The 20312-nt window shown below is 46.0% G+C and overlaps 1 protein-coding gene across 1 annotated transcript; it reads right to left on the bottom strand.

Moving 5' to 3' along the window:
* Positions 1 to 5913: 5913 nt before the first annotated feature.
* Positions 5914 to 6831, bottom strand: LOC306780173 (olfactory receptor 52E4-like; the record flags this gene model as incomplete). Its single annotated transcript, XM_079272429.1, has 1 exon — positions 5914 to 6831. The coding sequence occupies one exon, from the start codon at positions 6829 to 6831 to the stop codon at positions 5914 to 5916; it is 918 nt and encodes a 305-aa protein (XP_079128555.1).
* Positions 6832 to 20312: the final 13481 nt, after the last annotated feature.

Below are 20312 nucleotides of genomic sequence, written 5' to 3'. Positions count from 1 at the left end.
TGCATTAAACATTCGTTACATATTGATTAAACATTTTGTTATATAATGATCATAAACCTTATCTTTTGATTACACTTTAACTATTGATTTCTGAGTATATACTTTGTGCTTTTATATCCTGACTTTCCCTTGAATGTGCAAGCATGTATCCGAGGCAGCTCTGTGGGCTCAACTCTTCTCGACACAAGAAATACACAGCGTTTTCCTCCCCATTCGGTCTCCATGAGTATAACAGGATGCCCCAGGGCCTGACAAACAGTCCAACCACTTTTATGCGAATGATGATGTCCATCTTTGGCGATGAGAACTTCACAAGTCTGTTATGCTACCTGGATGACCTTATGGTGTTTGCTCCATCTGAACAGGTTGCACTTGAGCGTCTGCAGATGGTTTTCTCACGCCTTGCTGCTATCAACCTGAAGCTCGCGCCTAAGAAGTGCCACTTTCTTCGGCGGTCTGTCAAGTTTCTGGGACACATCATATGTGGAGATGGTGTTAGGACGGATCCAAGTAAAGTACAGGCTATAAATGATGTGCAGGAAGCTGATCTGATGGACTCTGATGGGAAAACACCTTGTGCTAAGACAATCAGATCTTTCTTGGGAATGGTTCTCTACTACCATCATTTTATTGAGGGATGTTCAGCTAAAGCTAAGCCACTGTTCAACCTTGTGGCTGAGCCTCCCACACCATACACAAGAGGATTCCACAATGTACTGAACATACAGGGGAGTTGAAAAGACGTTTCTCTCTAGTCCAACATAAACATATAAAGTGAATACAGTGCAATAGATTAAAAAACATTAAAAAACATTTAGACAATAAATATATATAATAAGAGAAAAAAACAAAAAAAGCTATCAATCTGTATTTAGCAGCAGTTGGACATGGGGAGTCTTAAAAGAGAGGAGGGAGAGATTTCAGAGAGTTCAGCTTCCTAACAGCCTGGTGGACGAAGCTGTTTGAGAGTCTGGTGGTGCAGCACGGAGGCTCCGGTATCTTCTCCCAGAGGGCAGGAGGCTGAAGAGACTGTGAGGGGTGGCTGGAGTCGCACAATCATGGTCACTTTGCGGATGAGGCGAGTGTCATATATGTCCTGCAGGGAGGGGAGTGAGGCACCAATGATCCTTCCAGCTGTGTTCACTATGCGCTGCAGGGCTTTCCTGTTGTGGTCAGTGCAGCTTCCGCCCCACACAGTGATGCAGTTTGTCAGGATGCTCTCAATGGTGCCTCGATAAAAGGTGCACATGATGGGTGGTGGTGTTCTTGCCTTCTTCAGTTTGCGGAGAAAAGTAGAGGCGCATCTCGGCTGTGTTGGATGCACATGACTCTGGAGGTGTCAGTCAAGTGAGAGGCACAGGACCAGCTATTCTCCAGCTTGCCGATGTCAACCAGATTGATTCGCTACCAAAGAGTGAACTGGTTAATCTGCAAGAGCAGAATGATGTCTTAAGCAAAGTATTCTTTTACATCCGGCGTCGCAGGAGACCCTCTCGCCGTGAACGTGCTGGTGAGTCTCGTGCAGTGATGAAACTGTTGAGACAATGGCCCAAGCTCTCCATAAAGGATGGCATGTTGTACAAGGTAAAGAAAGACAGACAAATGAACATGACAATTCACCAGGTTGTTGTTCCAGACTCCCTGAAGACCCAAGTCCTCCATGGCCTCCACGAGTCATCTGGTCATCAGGAGCAGGCACGCACACTTTCTCTCGCCAGGCAGAGGTTCTTTTGGATAGGGATGGAACATGACATCATCAATCACGTGAAAAACTGCTTTCGCTGTGTGGTTGGGAAGACCCCAGAGCCTAACGGCCGTGCTCCTCTTGAAAGCATTTGCACCTCTGAACCAATGGAACTAGTGTGTATTGACTTCTGGACTGCTGAACAGACTGACAAGAAGAGTGTGGATGTTTTAGTTGTCACGGATCACTTTACCAAACTGTCGCACGCATTCCCATGCAAAAATCTGCCAGCGAAGCAGGTTGCCCGCCGTCTCTGGAATGACTTTTTCTGCATATATGGTTTCCCTAAACGCATCCATTCGGATCAGGGCGCCAATTTTGAGAGTCATCTCATTAAGGAGCTCCTGGAGATGGCTGGCATTCAAAAATCACATACCACCCCGTACCATCCTATGGGGAATGGAGTTGTCGAGCGATACAACAGGACTCTTGGGAACATGATAAGGGCTCTACCGCCCCAGTCCAAAGCCAGGTGGCCACAAATGCTTGAGATGCTGACGTTTTGCTACAACTGCACTGAACACGAGACAACAGGTTTTGTGCCTTTCTTTCTCATGTTTGGGAGGATTCCGCGTCTGCCTGTCGATGTTGTGTTCCAGCATGCCCTCCCTCATGGTGCTGTTGTTGACCACCATGAGTTTGTCTCTCGCTTGAAACATGACCTGTCTGAAGCTGCACGAATTGCCCGGCTGAACAGTCGGACAGAACAGGCTCGACAGGCGAAGAACTACAACCGCAAAGCAAAAGGGTCACCCCTCACTGTTGGCGACAGAGTCTTGCTTGCAAATCGCGGCGAGAGAGGCAAGAGGAAAATTGCAGACAAATGGGAGTCCACAGTTTATGAAGTGGCATCTGTGAGGCCTGGAATCAATGTGTACAGCATCAGAGATCCTGCGACATCAAGAGAAAAAGTTGTTCATAGAAACCTCCTACTCCCTGTGAGTTTTCTCCCGATGGAAGGTGACGACGCCTTGGAGTCAAGCTGCTCTTCAGTTGCTGGAAGTGGACAATGTGATCCAGTGGTTCCTGTTGCTGTACAGGACAGTGTGACAAAGACAATTGACTGGCTCCTACAAATGGATGATGCAAGTGATGGGGACACTACAGCCAGCCAACCCGATTGTTCTCTTGTTGTGGCTGTGAGCACTCCACCCTCAGAGACTGGAGTGACTGTGGTCCCACATACTGTGTGTGAGGTTTTGAATACCTCGGATCCTTCAGTTCAAGCTGCACAGTTGCCTTCCCCTGGACCACCTGCTGGATGTGTGGTGTCCCAGGAAGTACCTTCCCAGCCTTCAGCAGAGGAAGCTCTACATATCCCCTCCCCTAAACAGGCAACTGACACACAGCTAGGTGCACTCACGCAGGACCATGTAGTTTGCGCACAGCCGCTTCCACTTTGCACTAGGGCGGGTAGACCTGTAAAACCTCCAGTTCGACTCATTTGTGAAATGAACGAACAGATTGTAGATGACTCATTCTTCTATGTTGTCCTTTGTCATAAATGCAGGTATGTTACAGTATGTTCTATAGTCTACATGTTTACTCAGTTTTACAATTGTTATTATAAAATGAAAAAGGTAACAGTTCAGTGTGAGAAATCTGTACAAATATATTTTTGGTTATATATACTTTTGTAATTCTCCTCATACATTTAAGAGAGAGACAATTTATGTTCTATTTCGGCTATTTTATTTAAATGAAATTAAACCCACTATACGATCACTGTATCAATGTAAACAATGTATTTCAAGATGGGTAATCCTGAACGCAACGGAGGATTTACTGAAGACAGAGCATGTGCAGTTGTCCGCAAGATGACCCATTCTTCCATGTTGTCCTTTGTCATGAATGCAGATGTGGAATAAACCTGCTGTTACCACAAGCCTGACCAGTCCCGAGAGATTCATTTAGCCAGGAGACATCTTCACAGAGGTTACATTAGCACAATATGAACTAAAACGTTACATGAAGTATTGTACATTCATGAAATATTAGAATTGTTTTGAAGACATTGTCTGTATCAAAGACACAGCACCATTAGAAGTTCAGTGTTTCTGCATATTGTCAAACACAAAAAATGCTCAAAACAAGCAAATCGGCTCAATAGCGCCGCCTACAAAATTTCAACGAAGCAGCCCCCGCAGTACGTTTCACCTAGATGTCTAAAATTTGGTAAGCAGATGTATCACATGTATACTTAAAATAAAGTCTCTTGGAATCATGCTCTAAACCCAACCGGAAGTCAGCCATTTTAATTTTGTATGAATTTCTCGTGTCTTTTTTTCATTTCCAGGTGCTGTACTACGAACTTCACCTCGGGAATTAATCCGATCACCTTAGAATTTGGTCGTAACAATCTAAAGACCTTATCGATTAAAAGTTACTAAAAGCTTTAGGTTTCATCGAACGATGTGGATATGGTGTGATGGCCATTTTACATGGTTCGCCATCATCCATCAAGCTGTTGTAACTCGACTGTACTTTGTCAAAACTGTCCCAAACTCGACATGCCTGTTGACTGTCATGTCTTTAGGACTTCTGCATGCCGGTTTGTGGGCACACCATTAGAAAAAGACTCCTGTGATCTAAAGATGTGCAAACTAAGATGTTTGGAGAGCAAAAGTTAGACAACAGTGGTTCTCAAACCATGTCAGTGGCATTAGTATCAATGATCTGTCCAGAGCTTCTTCATGACAATCAGGTTAAACGTTACAATGAATGCTTCACACTACAGTCTAAAGTTACAGAAGAAGTTCAAATGAAAACAGTGTTAAATTGAAGTGTTCAAGTAACAGCAAATGGCACTACTGTTTAGTTAACGTTCATGTAAGACCAAATACAATCAGCAGGACACTGCAGGGAGTTGAACCCATCCCAGTAAACTGACAGTCTGTTATGTTACAAACACTGAAGCGCTTTCACACACATTCATTTTCTAAATGATCTTTAAAGGCTTACATTTATGATTGCATTGGATGTACACTCAAAACATTTGAGGCTTAAGACCTGGCAACATGATCTTGCTACGCTGCTGGTCTACGCAGGAAATATCTCACTCGATCCACTTCAAATTTGGTCAGTACAATCTGAAGACCTTTGCTATGAAATGTTTCTCAAAGCTTTACGTTTGATGGAATGGCGTCGCCGTGACGTGGCGGCCATTGTAGGTGATTCGCCGTTAAAGAACAAGCTGATGTGACTCCACTGGACTTGCTCAAATCTGTTCCAAACTTGCCATCTTTAATAACAGTCATGACCTGAGGATGTCGACAAGCCAATTTTCACTCATAGTCATAGCGCCACCTACTGGCAACAGGAAGACAGCGTTATGTGACAAACTGAATCCGATTTACATGATATTTACATGATGTAGTCTATACTTGATGGAGAGGAACATAATGCATGTTTGCACGTGTTCTCTAGCGCCAAATAGTAGATACAGGAACTGGTGGAATATTTGCACTACATCATTTCCAGCGACACGTAAAATACGTAAAACTCCGGGACGTGTTGTCTGATGGTCGAAGACATTCGCACCCACGTCTGCCGGCGTCCCGCCAAAACCCCCGAGATATGGGAAGGTGCGAGGGCCCGTACATCGCTGCTCGCAGCTTTAATTATTATTATTATTCTATTATATCCACTGCTGGCATTATTATCAGTAGTTATTATTCTGCTTACTACTCTCATTATGAATCATTTCTAACATGCATTGAATGTGTTGTATTTCTGTCATGTTCATTCTGTGCACATGACATCTATCACACTTCTGTCCATGATAGAGGATCCTCCTCTGTTGATCTCTGAGGTTTCTTCCTTTTTTTACCCGTTGAAGTGTATTGGGGGAGTTTTTCTATTCCAATGTGAGGATGTTTTATACTGTACAGATTGTAAAGCCCTCTGAGGCAATTTGTGATTTTGTGCTGTTCAAATCAATTTAATTGAAATCAATTAATGTGGGTACAAACACACCTTCAGCCAGTGATGCTGTGTTTGTAGACCCAGAACAAGAGGCCTTCTGTCCACTGGCTCCTTATCACCAGACCATGTGACTTTACTCCAGCATTATCTGAACATGTTCTATCGGGGCTAAATACTGGAAACACCTCTGACACACCAGCGAAGTGCTTCCACATGATGGAAACATCTTAAAAAACGGTGCCCAGTCAGCACGTCAGTGTTCTCAGGATGTGCGTTTTAATCTCTGCCGTTCTCACGCCGTAGATGATTGGGTTGAAACTACTCGGGAACAGCACGTACATGGTGCTGAAGAAAACCCGAACGGCGACAGGAAGACCGTTGGTGGTCCGATACGACAGGAAGGCAATGAGTGCTAAGGTCAGACCGACCGTGAGGACCAGCATGTGGGTGACGCAGGTGTGGAGCGCTTTGGTGCCCGACTTGCCGGACTTCAGCACCGAGCTGAATATGACGATGTAGGAAGTAGCGATGAAGATGAAGTCGACCACGGGGTTGAGGAATATAGCCATTAACCCGACCAGGTTGTTGATGGCGGTGCTTCCACAGGCCAGTTGCACTAACACCATGTGCTCGCAGAAACAGTGGTTCAGCACATTGGAAGCACAGAACGGCAACGTTCCTGCCAGACTGACAACCAGGGAGATCATCAGGATGTTTCTAACCACGAGTGGGACGATGAACCTGACAAATTTTGGCAAAGCCATTTGTTCGTGGTAGCTGAGGGGCATGCAGATGGCGAAGTAGCGGTCCAGCGCCATCCACACCAGCAATGTGGCCTGAAACCCTCCGAACAAGTGAATGAGGTACATCTGAACCAGACAGCCGGTCAGAGAGATTCCCCTCCAGTCGAACAGGAAGCTCAGCAGCATGTGGGGGACGAAGAACAGCGGGAGGCTCAGGTCCACGACGGCCATGCCGGCGATGAGGACGCACATCGGAGAGTGGAGGCTTCTCTGTGAAACCACCACGTACACCAGCAGGGAATTGGCCGACAGCGACACCACGAACATGACGGAGAACGGGAGGAAGAGGAAGGGCCGCAACGCTCCCAGCTCACCGAAGCAGCCGAGGATGAAGTGTGTGTGAGAGGTGACGTTCTCCATCGCCGTCAGAAAAACCTCTTCGTTCTGGGTTCTAGTTGGATCGGCTGAAAACAGAGAAACACCTTTAAGAGTTCAATCACTTCTTCAAAGACACAATCTGAACCCTGATAGTACAGATACAGGTACTGCTGCTACTAACAGTAGTACTACTGCTACACATAGAGTATACAGGTACTGCTGCTACTAACAGTAGTACTACTGCTACACATAGAGTATACATGTATTCACTAGCTTAGGCCCCCACCTCGGCCGGAGCGAGCCTTCGTCGGTTGTTTGGAGTGTTGAGGAATGGTTGGTGGAGATTTGGCCTGATGCGGTTTGGGAGAGGCTTAGCTGAGGATCCACTGCGGCTCCCGGGCCTTGCAGAACCCCCAAAATAAGCCCGTGCGCTGGTCGGCAAGATCAAGTGAGGATTTGTGGGTTTAAAGACGGCGCTGGATATGACCGAACCGATGTTGGACGGGTGTCTGCAGGAGGGCTGAACTTGTGGAATAGGAAACGAGAAAGCCATCGCGTTGCGGTGGCCCAGACGTGAAGTGCATCGAGGACGCGCCCTGGCGGACGGGTGTCGCAGCGTCATTTGATGATTGGGTAACCGGCTGCTAGGTTGTCAGGAGTTTAAGGGATGGACTTGCTGGGCCATCCACGGCCCCATGTGATGCTGTGGCTGCTATTGGTCCGATTTCATAGCATGAGGGGAAACGACTTGGCATCTGCTTGCCAGATCCGAGGCTGGTCTACGGCAAACGTCGTCCGTCGTGAACAACCCCCCAAAAGACGGCAGAGGGAGCGGCATCGTTGTTGGCCAATTGTGTGGGTTCGTCGCTGGAAGTGGGCGGGGTGGGGGCACTGGCATCCCGGTGCCAGGTGTCCCGGCTACGGCAAGTTGCTGGAAGTAGGAGGTGGTAGCACTGGCATCCCGGTGCCAGATGTCCCGGTTATGGTCACTTGCTGTGTTTTCTGAAAGTAGGCGGCGGGGCACTGGCGTCCTGCGTTCCATTGTTGCTTTGCGTTCCGTGCTTGCTGCGTCCCGTTGCCTGCTGCGTTACGTTGCTGCGATGCGTTGCGTTGCGTGGCTGCATCATTGCATCGTTCCGTTGCTGCGTTCCGTTGTTGCTTGATGTGATCCGTTGCTGTGATCCGTTGTTGCTTGCTGCATTGCTGCGTCGTTGCTTGCTGCGTCGTTACGTTGCTGGGGTACGTTGTTGCGTTGCATTGCTGCGTTCCGTCGTTGCGTGACTGCGTGTTTGCTTGCTGCGATGCGTGGCTGCGATGCGTCGTTACGTGGCGTGGCTACTGCGTTCCGGCGTTGCTGCGTTCCGTTCCGGCGTTGCTGCGTTCCGTTCCGGCGTGGCTGCGTTCCGTTCCGTGGCTGCGTCGTTCCGTGGCTGCGTTGCGTTGTTGCGATTCGTTGTAGCGTTCAGTGGCTGCGGTGTTGCATTGCTGCATTCGGTGGCTGCGTGGCTGCGATGCGTGGCTGCGTTTCGTTGCTTTTCTTCTTTCTTCTTCTAGAAAGGGAGACAGAGGCAAGAAGACCTGGCAACCCGGTGCCAGGAATTTGCGTAGCAGGAAAAGCGGGATAGGGGGACGGGGGGACGGAGGAGAGGGAACCTGGCAACCCGGTGCCTAGGTACGGGCAGAAGAAAAGTGGTGTAAGAGAACAGTGAAGGGACAGCTTACAGGGGGGGACAGCTTAGAAAGGGGGACAGAGGAAAGAAAACCTGGCAACCCGGTGCCTGGGTATAGGCAGAAGAAGGGTGGTGTAGGGGAACGGTGAAGGGACAGACGGGTGAATCCGGCCAAAAGGTGGGATGGAATGCTGTGGAAATGGAAGGGAGGAAGATAGAGTCGGCGGCTCTTGCTGCTTTGGAGAGTTGGGTTTGCCTGAGGTGGTGGAGGGGGATGACAGGTGAGGCGCTGCGACCTGGCAACCCGGAACTTGTGGGTTAGGGGCGGACCTTCGGGGTGCGTGGTGGCGTCACGGTCGTTGGCGTTACGCCGGTGTGTTTGGATGTAGGTACGTTGGTTTGTTGTTGTTTTTTTTTCTTTCCCTAACGTGACTTTGGGAAACTTGTGAGGAGTTGGCACGGTTTGCTTTGTTGCTTTGATGCTCTTAGCAGGCGGACTGTGGTCCAGTTGGAGATATCAGCTGGTGCGTCTTCGATGGGGGACCTGGCTGGAGCGTGGAGGGGGGGCGGCGTCTTTGGGCGCTGCGTGCCGGGTAGCCAGAGTCGTCGGAGGCTCGTTCCCGAGCTGGTCTGGAGCGAGCGAAGAAGGAGAGAGCTGGATTTGCGTTTCCGTTGTCTACGTCTGGAGGTAGCGGGTCTCCCTCTGCCACCGAGATGTGAGTTAAAGGAGGACGGCCGTGAGTCCGACTCTTCGTGTTGTCAGATTCTGGCGGGTGGATGCAGCTGGTCGGCGATGTGGAGCTCGCGGGTTTGGCTGCCCGGACCCTCTCGATGGCGGTTGGCGGCGTCCTCTGCGTGGTGTTCCGGTTGCGAGTGCAGAAAACGCGAGCGTGCCGAGGCTTAGAGTGGGGAGGTAGTTATAGGAGTGTGGCCGGAAGTGGGCGAGTGGCTGAGGTGTGGTCCTGCTCCTGGAATTCAGCTAAGTTTTATCTCCAATATGTACTGCTGCTACTAACAGTAGTACTACTGCTACACATAGAGTATACATGTACTGCTGCTACTAACAGTAGTACTACTGCTACACATAGAGTATACATGTACTGCTGCTACTAACAGTAGTACTACTGCTACACATAGAGTATACAGGTACTGCTGCTACTAACAGTAGTACTACTGCTACACATAGAGTATACATGTACTGCTGCTACTAACAGTAGTACTACTGCTACACATAGAGTATACAGGTACTGCTGCTACTAACAGTAGTACTACTGCTACACATAGAGTATACATGTACTGCTGCTACTAACAGTAGTACTACTGCTACACATAGAGTATACATGTACTGCTGCTACTAACAGTAGTACTACTGCTACACATAGAGTATACATGTACTGCTGCTACTAACAGTAGTACTACTGCTGCACATAGAGTATACATGTACTGCTGCTACTAACAGTAGTACTACTGCTACACATAGAGTATACATGTACTGCTGCTACTAACAGTAGTACTACTGCTACACATAGAGTATACATGTACTGCTGCTACTAACAGTAGTACTACTGCTACACATAGAGTATACATGTACTGCTGCTACTAACAGTAGTACTACTGCTACACATAGAGTATACATGTACTGCTGCTACTAACAGTAGTACTACTGCTGCACATAGAGTATACATGTACTGCTGCTACTAACAGTAGTACTACTGCTGCACATAGAGTATACATGTACTGCTGCTACTAACAGTAGTACTACTGCTACACATAGAGTATACAGGTACATGTACTGCTGCTACTAACAGTAGTACTACTGCTACACATAGAGTATACAGGTACAGGTACTGCTGCTACTAGTAGTACTACTGCTACACATAGAGTATACAGGTACTGCTGCTACTAACAGTAGTACTACTGCTACACATAGAGTATACAGGTATGTGTACTGCTGCTACTAACAGTAGTACTACTGCTACACATAGAGTATACATGTACTGCTGCTACTAACAGTAGTACTACTGCTACACATAGAGTATACATGTACTGCTGCTACTAACAGTAGTACTACTGCTGCACATAGAGTATACATGTACTGCTGCTACTGACAGTAGTACTACTGCTACACATAGATGATACATGTACTGCTGCTACTAACAGTAGTACTACTGCTGCACATAGAGTATACATGTACTGCTGCTACTAACAGTAGTACTACTGCTGCACATAGAGTATACATGTACTGCTGCTACTGACAGTAGTACTACTGCTGCATATAGAGTATACATGTACTGCTGCTACTAACAGTAGTACTACTGCTGCACATAGAGTATACAGGTACTGCTGCTACTAACAGTAGTACTACCGCTGCACATAGAGTATACAGGTACTGCTGCTACTAACAGTAGTACTACTGCTGCACATAGAGTATACAGGTACTGCTGCTACTAACAGTAGTACTACTGCTGCACATAGAGTATACAGGTACTGCTGCTACTAACAGTAGTACTACTGCTGCACATAGAGTATACAGGTACTGCTGCTACTAACAGTAGTACTACTGCTGCATATAGAGTATACATGTACTGCTGCTACTAACAGTAGTACTACTGCTGCACATAGAGTATACAGGTACTGCTGCTACTAACAGTAGTACTACTGCTGCACATAGAGTATACAGGTACTGCTGCTACTAACAGTAGTACTACTGCTGCACATAGAGTATACAGGTACTGCTGCTACTAACAGTAGTACTACTGCTGCACATAGAGTATACAGGTACTGCTGCTACTAACAGTAGTACTACTGCTGCACATAGAGTATACATGTACTGCTGCTACTAACAGTAGTACTACTGCTGCACATAGAGTATACAGGTACTGCTGCTACTAACAGTAGTACTACTGCTGCACATAGAGTATACAGGTACTGCTGCTACTAACAGTAGTACTACTGCTGCACATAGAGTATACAGGTACTGCTGCTACTAACAGTAGTACTACTGCTACACATAGAGTATACATGTACTGCTGCTACTAACAGTAGTACTACTGCTACACATAGAGTATACATGTACTGCTGCTACTAACAGTAGTACTACTGCTGCACATAGAGTATACATGTACTGCTGCTACTAACAGTAGTACTACTGCTGCACATAGAGTATACATGTACTGCTGCTACTAACAGTAGTACTACTGCTGCACATAGAGTATACATGTACTGCTGCTACTAACAGTAGTACTACTGCTGCACATAGAGTATACATGTACTGCTGCTACTAACAGTAGTACTACTGCTACACATAGAGTATACAGGTACTGCTGCTACTAACAGTAGTACTACTGCTGCACATAGAGTATACAGGTACTGCTGCTACTAACAGTAGTACTACTGCTACACATAGAGTATACATGTACTGCTGCTACTAACAGTAGTACTACTGCTACACATAGAGTATACATGTACTGCTGCTACTAACAGTAGTACTACTGCTGCACATAGAGTATACATGTACTGCTGCTACTAACAGTAGTACTACTGCTACACATAGAGTATACATGTACTGCTGCTACTAACAGTAGTACTACTGCTGCACATAGAGTATACATGTACTGCTGCTACTAACAGTAGTACTACTGCTGCACATAGAGTATACAGGTACTGCTGCTACTAACAGTAGTACTACTGCTACACATAGAGTATACAGGTACTGCTGCTACTAACAGTAGTACTACTGCTACACATAGAGTATACAGGTACTGCTGCTACTAACAGTAGTACTACTGCTACACATAGAGTATACAGGTACTGCTGCTACTAACAGTAGTACTACTGCTGCACATAGAGTATACATGTACTGCTGCTACTAACAGTAGTACTACTGCTGCACATAGAGTATACAGGTACTGCTGCTACTAACAGTAGTACTACTGCTGCACATAGAGTATACATGTACTGCTGCTACTAACAGTAGTACTACTGCTGCACATAGAGTATACAGGTACATGTACTGCTGCTACTAACAGTAGTACTACTGCTGCACATAGAGTATACATGTACTGCTGCTACTAACAGTAGTACTACTGCTGCACATAGAGTATACAGGTACTGCTGCTACTAACAGTAGTACTACTGCTACACATAGAGTATACATGTACTGCTGCTACTAACAGTAGTACTACTGCTGCACATAGAGTATACAGGTACATGTACTGCTGCTACTAACAGTAGTACTACTGCTGCACATAGAGTATACATGTACTGCTGCTACTAACAGTAGTACTACTGCTGCACATAGAGTATACAGGTACTGCTGCTACTAACAGTAGTACTACTGCTACACATAGAGTATACATGTACTGCTGCTACTAACAGTAGTACTACTGCTACACATAGAGTATACAGGTACTGCTGCTACTAACAGTAGTACTACTGCTACACATAGAGTATACAGGTACTGCTGCTACTAACAGTAGTACTACTGCTGCACATAGAGTATACAGGTACTGCTGCTACTAACAGTAGTACTACTGCTACACATAGAGTATACATGTACTGCTGCTACTAACAGTAGTACTACTGCTGCACATAGAGTATACATGTACTGCTGCTACTAACAGTAGTACTACTGCTACACATAGAGTATACATGTACTGCTGCTACTAACAGTAGTACTACTGCTACACATAGAGTATACATGTACTGCTGCTACTAACAGTAGTACTACTGCTACACATAGAGTATACAGGTACTGCTGCTACTAACAGTAGTACTACTGCTACACATAGAGTATACAGGTACTGCTGCTACTAACAGTAGTACTACTGCTACACATAGAGTATACATGTACTGCTGCTACTAACAGTAGTACTACTGCTGCACATAGAGTATACATGTACTGCTGCTACTAACAGTAGTACTACTGCTGCACATAGAGTATACAGGTACTGCTGCTACTAACAGTAGTACTACTGCTACACATAGAGTATACAGGTACTGCTGCTACTAACAGTAGTACTACTGCTGCACATAGAGTATACAGGTACTGCTGCTACTAACAGTAGTACTACTGCTACACATAGAGTATACATGTACTGCTGCTACTAACAGTAGTACTACTGCTGCACATAGAGTATACAGGTACTGCTGCTACTAACAGTAGTACTACTGCTACACATAGAGTATACAGGTACTGCTGCTACTAACAGTAGTACTACTGCTGCACATAGAGTATACAGGTACTGCTGCTACTAACAGTAGTACTACTGCTGCACATAGAGTATACATGTACTGCTGCTACTAACAGTAGTACTACTGCTACACATAGAGTATACATGTACTGCTGCTACTAACAGTAGTACTACTGCTGCACATAGAGTATACAGGTACTGCTGCTACTAACAGTAGTACTACTGCTGCACATAGAGTATACAGGTACTGCTGCTACTAACAGTAGTACTACTGCTGCACATAGAGTATACAGGTACTGCTGCTACTATCAGTAGTACTACTGCTACACATAGAGTATACAGGTACTGCTGCTACTAACAGTAGTACTACTGCTGCACATAGAGTATACAGGTACTGCTGCTACTAACAGTAGTACTACTGCTGCACATAGACTATACAGGTACTGCTGCTACTAACAGTAGTACTACTGCTGCACATAGAGTATACAGGTACTGCTGCTACTAACAGTAGTACTACTGCTGCACATAGAGTATACATGTACTGCTGCTACTAACAGTAGTACTACTGCTACACATAGAGTATACATGTACTGCTGCTACTAACAGTAGTACTACTGCTGAAACGTCCTCACAGATGGAGAGTGAGACAAAGACAACGTATTTCATAAACTGGCCCAATTTTTGGATTCAACCCACAACTAATGTTTCTCAAATCCAGTGAACGGTCCGAACATGATTGAGCGTGAACACAAGTCTCACACTTCTACACAGATATCAGAGCTTCAAACAGCTCGCTCCTCCGGGTCCCCAGCACCAAGCTCCGCACCATGGGCGACCGGGCCTTCAGCTCTGCAGCACCGCGCCTATGGACCAGATCCCTGACCACCGAAGGGCAACACAGACCCTGGTCTCTTTAAGACCGGCCTAAAAACCTTTCTGACCCAAATCACTGTCAGTTATTTCTTTTGTGTTTCTGTACATTCACTGGTTTTTATTATAGTTTATTTTTTAACTATGCTTTTACGATGTACTGGCTCTGTGGCACTCTGAGATTTCTTTTTAAATGAAAAGTGCATTCCAAATAAAATGCATTATTGTTATTATTGTTACACACAGGACGTGATGACGACGTCTCGTCCTGTGTCTTCTCTGATCCACATTATTTACCACAAACAAAACACACGATTACTATTATTGTTATTGTTTACCAAATATTGTGCTATTGATCTACTGCATGTGTGACCCTCCTCTGGTCAGTTACACTTAATCCAGAGTGTGAGGACTAGACGCTCGGACCTCTGAGGAAATAAACAGTCAACAGAAGAACGTCGTCTGGTTTCACGGTCAAAACACCACGACACACACACACAGACACACACACACACCAAAGAAGTGTAAACACACTGAACATAAAAGGCATTAACCATAAAGATCATCTAACCTGACACGTCATATCTAGAGTGAGATATATTCGTCAGTACAGTCAAATATACAAGCCGATGTGGAACACTGAGGTAACCTTCAGCACTGGGCGGACCATGAAGCTTCAGGGAGCTCGTGGTGTTTGGGAGTCGCTCAGGAAACCGCTGACTCAGCGCTTTAATACCCTCCGGCACACCAAAGGCCCAGAGAGCATCAGGATCACACAAAGCTCAACAACAAAGTAAGTGTGCAACCATTACGGGGGTTTCTTTGGGCAGATATTGAATATAATATTCATAACTATCTTATAATCAGTGTATAATCACCCAAAACTGAGTTCATTGAGTTCGATCCTACCACAGCACATGTAGACAGGAAGGGGAATTGGGGTCCAAGATCGCCTGCATCCTGTAGCTCGCCATCCAAACTCTACAGGTGATCCGGACGATCCGGAACCCTGACTCACAAAAATCCTGACCTAAAAGAAGGTCACAAGGAATAATGAACACGAACCTTTGAAGGATAAATAGAAATATTTCTCATGTTGTACATCATATGAAGACATATGTCACGTTGAATTATTTACAGTGTTCTTAGTTTCAACAACTGCACAGAATCAATCGCTCAAACAACCCAAAATAATTACAGGGCTGAAATGAAAAGCCCTACACAATCACATAACAATTTATTCAAACGAGCTATGCTAACCGCTAAGCTAGCAGGAGCTAGCTAAATGCTAGGCCAGCTGGAAATTAAGTTCAGTCTTGTTACAACTCACCCCTGACTGCAGAATTAGTTGAGAAACCACACGGTCCAGTTACGATGCAGAACCTTCACTGGCTGTCCGGCAGAACCAAACGTAAACAGGAAGTAACCTGTCTAATCCGCATATTTATGGCAGCGCGCAGTCTGCGATTGGCTCCGTAATTTGCGTCACAATAAGCTATATAACAGTATCTTGATCAGAGTGGTACACTTGTCTGCAAATAAGTGGGGACGGCTGGAACCGCTGGAGGGCCTGATGATGAAGTTGATCCAGGAACCCACAAAGAGCTCTTTTAAGAACCAGGAGTTTGGGGGTTGGAGGTCATAGACGGGGAAGGGGAAGCATAGCTCTCTGATAAGGAAGAAAGGATAAATTATCCTCAGACGGGCTGGTGGGTTTCCAGGTTGCATTTTCACAAATGCGTTCCACCTTTTTTGCTCTCCACACAGACGTTCTACCTGCATTCAACCAAAATCGACTCAGACAACATACAGAAACCAAATTGCCTCTGCAAGTTACAGTTCAGCAAACAATTTGTCAGTCCTTTGATCCACCAAACCCGACGGCTGGCATGGCCGTCTCCTTCGTTTCGGTACCTGCACTGGTCCAAGTATACGACAACATATTCCACCAGAAAACCAGACTGACCAACTATTTGGTCCTTTTTCACAGACTTGCCCTGCTCCCAATGGACCCATGTGCTGGTGTGGTCGTCTGCTGACCCTGAACCATAAGATCACCTCCTCTCTGGGGACCGGAACCCCTTGTTTTTGGTTGTCAGGTCCATGTATCTGATCCGGCCTGAAGGAAAGGAAGGACGTCTTTGAGCGGTGCGCAGAAATATTCAGCGTTGTTTTTACACAACCAAGTCATGAGTGGTTACTCTGTAGGATCTAAAGGTTGGCCGGAGGGGATCTATGGGGTCAAGAAGAAGGCACCCACCAATACCTAGGTCTCCAATTCTGAGGACTGTAGTGAAGTCTGTTTTTAATCAGAAATCAGTTGTAATGGTGAGCTATGAGGTCATGACTACCTGAGGGACCTGAATCACCACGAGTAGAGGGGCTGCCACAATATTCTAGCTCCATGCATCCTGATCCGGGCTCGTCCCCCTGGAGATGTCCTTTTAAGGTATAATTCTGTTGGTTAATTTAACATAAACCAGACCTTTCCGTGAGCATTTGGGCAGTGATTTCTTGTATTATTCAGAATGAATCATTAACATAGTACTAACCAGATGAACCTGCTGGGACCCCGTGTGGGTAGAACATGACCCTCCGTCTGCACTAGGGCGGATGAGATTCAGTACCTCCAAGTCTGAGTTGATGGTTCTCTGCTGGAAAGCGGTGGATAGCATCCTCCGAGTCACTGGCCAAAGAGAGGGAGTTAAAGTATCTCTTGACTTGTTCGCCATTCAGGATAAAATGAAGCGTGAGCTGGACGGGCAGCTCAGTGCGGCATCAGCAGTGATGCAAGCGTTGTACCCGACTGTTAAAGCTCTCGATTTACTCGACCATCTACGTTCAGACCCTCACCTATACCTATGGGCTTTGGGTAGTGACCAAACAAATGTGATTCTTCCTTCATAGGGAGTCTGGGCTCAGCCCTAAAGACAGGGTGAGGAGCTCAGACATCCAAAGTGAACTCTGAGTAGAGATGCTGCTCCTTCATGTCGAAAGAGACCAGCTGAGAGAGTTTAACATCTGATGGGGATCCTCCTGGACGCCTACCTTTTAGAGGTTTCCAGGGCACATCCAACTGGTCAGAGGCCCGGGGTAGTCCCAGAACACGCTGGAGGGATTATATATCTGGTCTGGTCTGGGAACGCCTCAGGGTTGCTCAGGATGAGCTGGAAAACATTGCTGGGGAGAGGGATGTCTGGAATACTCTGCTGCCCCCTGATAAGCAGAAGAAAATGGATGGATGGGACCCTGTGTGCCTGAGACCCTCCCGACACACTTTCAACCAAACCTGAACCCCAAAAAAAAAAAAAAAGTATAACCATACAGGAATACAAGTCTGCCTCAGGTTACAAGTTAACGTTTCAGTTCATATTGTGCCATGTTAGCACAATATGAACTGAAACGTTTCATGAAGTATTGTACATTCATGAAATATTAGAATTGTTTTGAAGACATTGTCTGTATCAAAGACACAGCACCATTAGAAGTTCAGTGTTTCTGCATATTGTCAAACACATTTACAAGTTATCAGAACTCTGTGTGATCGTCATACAAACAAACTGGGCCCTTCAGGGCCTCTAAAGCTCTGGGGCCCCAGGGGGCCTGGTTCTGTATTACTGTTGAAAAGAGCAGAGAATACGTTACGTTGATTTACACAGAAAATAAACAAGTTGGTTTGAAGTATCTACTCATTAATCTATATGTATGATGTATTATCGCAGTATAAACAGCGGTACCGTCGGCAAATGTCAAAGATATATTGCAGGTCATTTAGAAACAGTGTGTCCATTACAATTCATTTGTACACTGTTATGTGTTATATAACGTTTTAAACTCTCAAATATTGATTTGTCAGTGTGTGATGGCGGTTTTAAGTCCAGCTGGATAGAAACAAGGTATTTTCACAAAATTCCCATGACGTCACTATTTCTATACTTATACAGGTTTATATACGAGATGTATTCACATGTGTTCTGTGTCACTAAACAACCTTGTTTCTGGTTGTTGAAGCCTTTTTGCCGTAGTACTTGATGTAAACACACATCTCTTGATTTCCCGTGTTCATCAGAAAATGAATGCAGAGTTGTATTTTCTGTATAAATCTCTGAACTGCTTCCAGAACTAAAGGAGGTGAAGACCACCTGGATCTAAGCTCTGCAGGCCAACGCTCTGTTCGTTGTCCTTGTCGTGGACATAAGGACATGGAGGACTCCTCGTGTTTACTGTATCTTTGACACTAATGAGTCCCGGAGGAGCTCCTCTCTGTAGCAGCTTCATCAACAGCATCTATTTCCATCAGTAACCAACACAAGGCTAAACTCAGAGGAGACTGTGGACACTGGGACACTCTGGAGGCTCCAACCAGCTTCACCAACAGCCAATCAGCACTCACGCACTGCATCATGGGAGGACGCTCTGCTGCCGCCGTGGTTACAGGAAACACAGCAGTGTTTGGGCTCCTGTGTCGTGAGCACAGGAACGATCACGTGTTCCTGTTTCTCTGGCAGCCACCAGACCAACGTATTCCTGAGAGCTTAGAAACTCAAGAGGACGGCTCAGGAAACAAAACTGCTTTATCCCCACCCATCATTTTCCAAATCATCATCATTTTTCGATAGTTTAATTCAACAGAACAACTAGTTTCAATTAATTTCTATAAAAACAAATCTTTCCAACAAATAATCCATCACATTAAACACTTAAACACCTTTACGTTCTGTCAACACTGTGATATGGTGACGGTGAAGTGGTCCCTGAACCAGGGATGGTTGGAAATATGTCAACCGAAGACATCTGGTCTTCAGAGCCTGTAAAGGTCTGAGGCTGTCAGAAGGATTCAAAATGGTTCCTGGACAATCTTATACAACTGCCAAAATAAATACGGGAAAATTGGGTCAAGAGATCTGTTTCCTTCAGTTTGTGAGTAGATTAAGGCTGAGAACTTCTGAAGGTCAAAGGAGTTGATCAGGGCAGCTCTCTCTGGAGACTTGTCTCTCACCTCACTCATCCACCTCACTCATCCACTCTGTCCAGCATCACTCATCCACTCTGTCCACCTCACTCATCCACTCTGTCCACCTCACTCATCCACTCTGTCCAGCATCACTCATCCACTCTGTCCACCTCACTCATCCACTCTGTCCACCTCACTCATCCACTCTGTCCAGTTCACTCATCCACTCTGTCCAGCATCACTCATCCACTCTGTCCACCTCACTCATCCACTCTGTCCAGTTCACTCATCCACTCTGTCCAGTTCACTCATCCACTCTGTCCACCTCACTCATCCACTCTGTCCATCTCACTCATCCACTCTGTCCACCTCACTCATCCACTCTGTCCAGCATCACTCATCCACTCTGTCCACCTCACTCATCCACTCTGTCCAGTTCACTCATCCACTCTGTCCACCTCACTCATCCACTCTGTCCATCTCACTCATCCACTCTGTCCACCTCACTCATCCACTCTGTCCAGCATCACTCATCCACTCTGTCCACCTCACTCATCCACTCTGTCCAGTTCACTCATCCACTCTGTCCAGCATCACTCATCCACTCTGTCCACCTCACTCATCCACTCTGTCCAGTTCACTCATCCACTCTGTCCAGCATCACTCATCCACTCTGTCCACCTCACTCATCCACTCTGTCCAGTTCACTCATCCACTCTGTCCACCTCACTCATCCACTCTGTCCACCTCACTCATCCACTCTGTCCACCTCACTCATCCACTCTGTCCAGTTCACTCATCCACTCTGTCCACCTCACTCATCCACTCTGTCCAGCA

Source organism: Melanostigma gelatinosum, assembly GCF_949748355.1.
Source record: "Melanostigma gelatinosum genome assembly, chromosome: 7".
NCBI lineage: Eukaryota > Metazoa > Chordata > Actinopteri > Perciformes > Zoarcidae > Melanostigma > Melanostigma gelatinosum.
Note: the sequence above shows the minus strand (reverse complement) of the source record. Positions and strands in the feature narration are given on the sequence as shown.